Source organism: Macrosteles quadrilineatus, unplaced genomic scaffold, assembly GCF_028750875.1.
Source record: "Macrosteles quadrilineatus isolate MER2022 unplaced genomic scaffold, UCM_ALF_1.0 Scaffold_10__1_contigs__length_6754688, whole genome shotgun sequence".
Taxonomy (NCBI): domain Eukaryota; kingdom Metazoa; phylum Arthropoda; class Insecta; order Hemiptera; family Cicadellidae; genus Macrosteles; species Macrosteles quadrilineatus.
Genome location: NW_026542603.1, coordinates 459,790 through 465,049, shown reverse-complemented (window position 1 = coordinate 465,049; position 5,260 = coordinate 459,790). Strand labels below are relative to the sequence as shown.

Here is a 5,260-nt window from a genome sequence, read left to right as displayed (position 1 = left end):
AGCACGTCGAAACAGTGACCGAATCCTACACGTTCGCAGGAGGGAAAATGAAACAAGAGAAGAGAGAGAAAGTAGGCAAGAACGAGATAGAGTTCGGCAAAACCAACGTAGGAATAATGAAACTCCTGAAGAGCGGGAAGCTAGACATATAATCGACAATGATAGGTACCGTCGCACTGTTGAAGAGCAAACTCTACTTTTGCATGACGAGGCGACCCGAGTGGAGGAACTTCGAGCAAGCCAGGACATTGCTGACAGAAATGCCCGTGTTGCCGCTGATTCTGAAAGACATAGGGTGAACAGAGTCGTTGAGAGCGACGCAGAAAGACAAACTAGGATCGCGCGGGAAAGAACTCGGCATGTCGAAAGAAATTTAACAGAATGGCGAGACACACACAACAGTGGATTCCAATATGATCCTTTTACACGTTACAGTAAAGCTGCCAATATTGGAGATTTTGATAAAGTTTGTAGGTTTTGTCACGCTTTGAGTTGGTCAAAGGAACCACGTGGAATATGTTGTGCTTCTGGTAAAGTGTCCATACCGTCTATTTTGGAAGCACCTGAGCCGCTACGTACATGGATATCGGACGAATCACCTCAATCGCGAAATTTTCTTAGACATATCAGGGCCTACAATAGTGCGTTCCAAATGACTTCTTTTGGAGGTAATGAAATCCGTGAAGGACCATATATGCCTACATTTAAGGTTCAAGGACAAGTGTACCATTTGATCGGCTCTCTTTTGCCACCCCCTGGACTTCCGCCGTCTTACCTTCAGATTTACTTTGTTGGGGATGACCAAGTCCAGCTTCAAAGAAGGCAAAGTTTATTTCAAGACCTTGATCATGACATGTTGGCCGCTTTGCAAAACATGCTTCAGAATAATAACGCCTACTTGCTCAGCTTCAAAACTACTTTAGAAACATTTCCTGTAGATTCACCTGATTTCAAAATTGTTATTAGAGCCGACAGACGCCCTGCAGGGGACCACCCAGGTAGATACAATGAACCAACAGTCAATGAGGTTGCTATTTTGATGATTGGGGATCCAAGTGACCATCGAGACATCATTTTAAATTCAAGAGAACAGGGTTTGAAACGAATATATGAAACCCACCGATCTTATGATGCCCTACAATATCCCCTTATGTTTTGTAGAGGCGAAGATGGATATAGTTTCAATTTATATCATGTAAACCCGGTTACTAAACAACCAACCACAAAGAAAACTAGCTCACGAGAGTTTTACGCCTATCGCATTATGGTTAGAGAAGGTGAAGCAAATCACATTCATAAATTCAAACAGCTTTTGAACCAGTACTTGGTGGACATGTACGCTAAAGTTGAGAGTGAAAGGCTGCTGTATCTTCGTACGCACCAAAAGGAACTGAGAGCAGAGAATTACATACACCTTCAAGACGCTTTAAGACGAGACGACAACGTAGAAGAAATGGGGCAAAAGATAATTTTACCTGCCACCTTCACTGGAGGTCCTAGATATATGCATTCTCGCACACAGGACGCCTTTTGCTATGTTCGGAAGTTTGGTCGTCCAGAACTTTTCATAACAATGACAACAAATCCAAAATGGATAGAAATCACGAGTGTAATTGGAGAAAGGCAGTCTGCTCACGACCGGTATGATGTGGTATCACGAGTTTTTCATTTGAAGCTTAACTGTATGATTGCTGTTCTTATGAAAGGCCAGATTTATGGCTCAGTTCGCTGCTACATGTACTCTGTTGAATGGCAGAAACGTGGTCTTCCACACGCTCATATCCTGATTTGGCTTGAAGAATCCATTCCTCCAAATAGAATAGATCAAGTCATTTCTGCAGAGCTTCCAAATCCTGAAACTGATCCTGAACTTGCAGATATAGTCAAGACTCACATGCTGCACGGACCATGCGGAGCTTTTAATGTGCGACAGCGCAAGCTTCCCTGTATGAAGGATGGTCACTGTAGCAAAAGATACCCTAGACCATTTGTCAATGAAACGGCAACAGGAGACAATGGATACCCAACATACAGAAGGCGCTCCCCAGATGATGGAGGCCATCATGTCCTAATCAGAGTAGGTAACGATGAAATCCCTATGGACAACCGATGGGTAGTACCTTACTCGCCTGTATTGTCCCGAACATTTCTAACACATGTTAACGTTGAGTACTGTAGCAGTGTAAAATCTATAAAGTACATCTGCAAGTACATAAACAAGGGCAGTGACCAGGCCACATTTGCAGTAAGTAATGACACAGACGAAATTAAAATGTACCAAAGTGGTCGGTATATATGCACATCTGAGGCGGTATGGAGAATTTTATCATTTCCTATACATGAGAGGTTTCCCGCTGTGTTGCATTTAGAGGTCCACCTTCCAAATGAGCAAAGAGTATATTTCCAGCCAGGCAATGTTCGGGAAAGAATGGACCAAAGTACAACTCTTTTGGCCTTCTTCAATCTCTGCCAGACGGACGCCTTTTCAAGAACCCTCCTCTACAACGAGTTGCCCTATTATTACACATACTCTAAACAAAGAGGTTGGTCCAGGAGGCGGAGAGGACAACCAGTACCAGGACATCCTGACGTGAGACAAGATCCGTGCATCGGTAGGGTGTACACTGTCCATCCAAGCTGCAGTGAGCGTTACCATCTCCGACTCCTCCTACACACTGTTCGAGGTCCAACATCTTTTGAGGATCTCAAGACTGTTGATGGTGTGCTCCATCCAAATTTCCAATCCGCATGCCGTGCCCTTGGTTTACTAGAGGATGATGCGTGCTGGGAGGGCACTCTTGCAGAAGCTGCTGTTTCTGACAGTCCCACCAAGTTGAGGGATCTCTTCAGTGTCTTATTAGTATTTTGCAATGTGAGCAACCCTCTTGAGCTCTGGATCAGATTCAGAGATTCCCTCTCAGAGGACTTTTTGAGATCTGCACATCAAGTCGACATTAACACCACCTTTGAAAACAATCCTATCATATATGACCAGTGCCTAGCAAGCATTCAAGAGACAATCACTCGCATGGGAGGACTTGGGCTCGAAAGCTACAACTTACCAGTACCAGCCATAGATGTCAATCAGTTAAACCATGATTATATCAGAGAGACAAGTTACGACCATCCCGAACTCATTAGGTTTATTGAACAGTGTACGCCAACTCTCAACGAGGAGCAGCGCCAAGTGTATGAGCAAGTTTTGACGAGCATAAATGGACAAAGAAACAAGATGTTTTTTCTTGATGCTCCTGGAGGTACTGGAAAGACCTACCTCATAAAGCTGATTCTCGCAAAGGTTAGATCAAACAGTAAGATTGCTCTTGCTGTGGCCTCTTCTGGCATTGCAGCAACCCTTCTGCCAGGTGGAAGAACTGCCCATTCCATGTTCAAAATCCCAATAAATGTAGAGCATAAGGACATCCCTATTTGTTCTATATCGAAGAGCGCTCCCATGGCACGAGTTCTACAAGCAGCCTCCTTAATAGTCTGGGACGAGTGTACGATGTCCAATAAACTGACAATCGAGGCCCTCGACAGAACACTCAAAGATATGAGGAACAGTAATAAGATCATGGGTGGAGTGACGGTATTGTTCTCTGGTGACTTCCGCCAAACTCTGCCAGTTGTAGTGAGAGGCACAAGGGCGGATGAAATTAACGCCTCTATGAAAAGATCTACCCTATGGCCAATAATGAACAAACTGGCGTTAACAAAGAACATGCGGGCCAATATTGGAAATGAGGTGGAAGAATTCTCCAATGTTCTGTTAAAGTTGGGAGATGGAAAGCTGGGTAACGTTGATGGAACTATCGATATACCACCTTCTCTTGGTGTTATTGTTCAAACCCAAGATGAACTCATCGAGAAAGTCTATCCAGGAATTGAAGACCTCCCAAACAAGAGCAGTGCCTGGTTATGCAATAGGGCTATTCTCACTCCAAAAAATGAAGTTTCAACAAAGATAAATAAGAAAGTGATGTCCCTATTCCTAAGCGAGGACAAGACATATTTGTCGGTGAACACAGTTCTAAGAAATGATGACGCAGTGCACTACCCGGCAGAGTTTCTTGACTCGGTGACAGCACCTGGACTACCCGCCCACGAACTTAATCTTAAAATTGGTATTCCCGTTATGCTTCTAAGAAATTTAAACCCTCCTAAATTATGCAATGGGACTCGGCTTCGAATTCGAAGTCTCCAGCGAAATGTCATAGAAGCCGAAATTCTAACAGGCTGTGGTGCGGGAGAAGTGGTGTTTGTCCCCCGGATCCCCCTCATCCCAAGCAACTATCCCTTTGAGTTTAAGCGCCTGCAATTTCCCTTAAATCCATGTTTTTCCATGACGATCAACAAATCGCAAGGTCAGACACTGTCAACAGCAGGGATTGAACTAGGTGACGCGCAATGTTTTTCACACGGACAGCTGTACGTGGCGTGCAGCCGAGTGCGATCGCCAACCAACCTTTACATACATGCCCCAGGCGGTCGAACCACTAATATAGTATATGAAGAGGCATTAAGTTAGGCAACCTTTTAATTTTTTGTGTTTTTTGTTTTTCTTCACTATTTAATATTTATTTTCAATGTATGTCATTTGTTGTTTTTGAAATTTTGATATTGTAATTTCGCTGTGACAAATGTTAAGCGCTTCAACTCTGCTATCTTTGCCAACTTTGTTATTTAAAACTTTCGAATATTTTTTAAGATTTAAGTTTTTTAATGTATTTTTATGTACTAAATTATGTTAAAATAAATTAATCATTGTTATTACAAAAAGTTTGTAACCTTATTCTTGAATAAACCCGTACGAAGAACGGGTACTCACAGCTAGTATTGGTCTATATTAGTTCCCTTTTCGCAACTCGTCCTACAAATAAAATAAAACTTGTAAGACGATTTGAAAAATGTGTCGACAGTATTTAATCAAATTAAGCTGTCTACGATTATTAGGGAAGCACGGTGATCAGGTAGACAGATTGTGAAAGTTTTATACCAGGGATTTAGTTCAAATCACTCCAATCACCAAAGGCAATTTGCTGTAATGCCAGTGACCTGAGAAATAGGCCCATTCATCAAATAGAAATTCGATTGGTCTGTCAAGAGGAGACAAGGTACTATGCTTCTCCATCATACCTTACACCCTTCAATAACACATGCAAATTAATTACCATCGTTAATGACTTAGTAGGCCTTGTACTGACAATTCACTGCTAATTTGAACTTAAACATAAATACTCTTGCCATAGATGAGAATAGA

The 5,260-nt window shown here is 42.5% G+C and overlaps 1 protein-coding gene across 1 annotated transcript; it reads left to right on the top strand.

Moving 5' to 3' along the window:
• Positions 1-3,465: 3,465 nt before the first annotated feature.
• On the top strand, positions 3,466-4,809 carry LOC129004715 (uncharacterized). The gene has a single exon (XM_054433291.1). The coding sequence runs from the start codon at positions 3,506-3,508 to the stop codon at positions 4,526-4,528; it is 1,023 nt and encodes a 340-aa protein (XP_054289266.1). The 5' UTR covers positions 3,466-3,505; the 3' UTR covers positions 4,529-4,809.
• Positions 4,810-5,260: the final 451 nt, after the last annotated feature.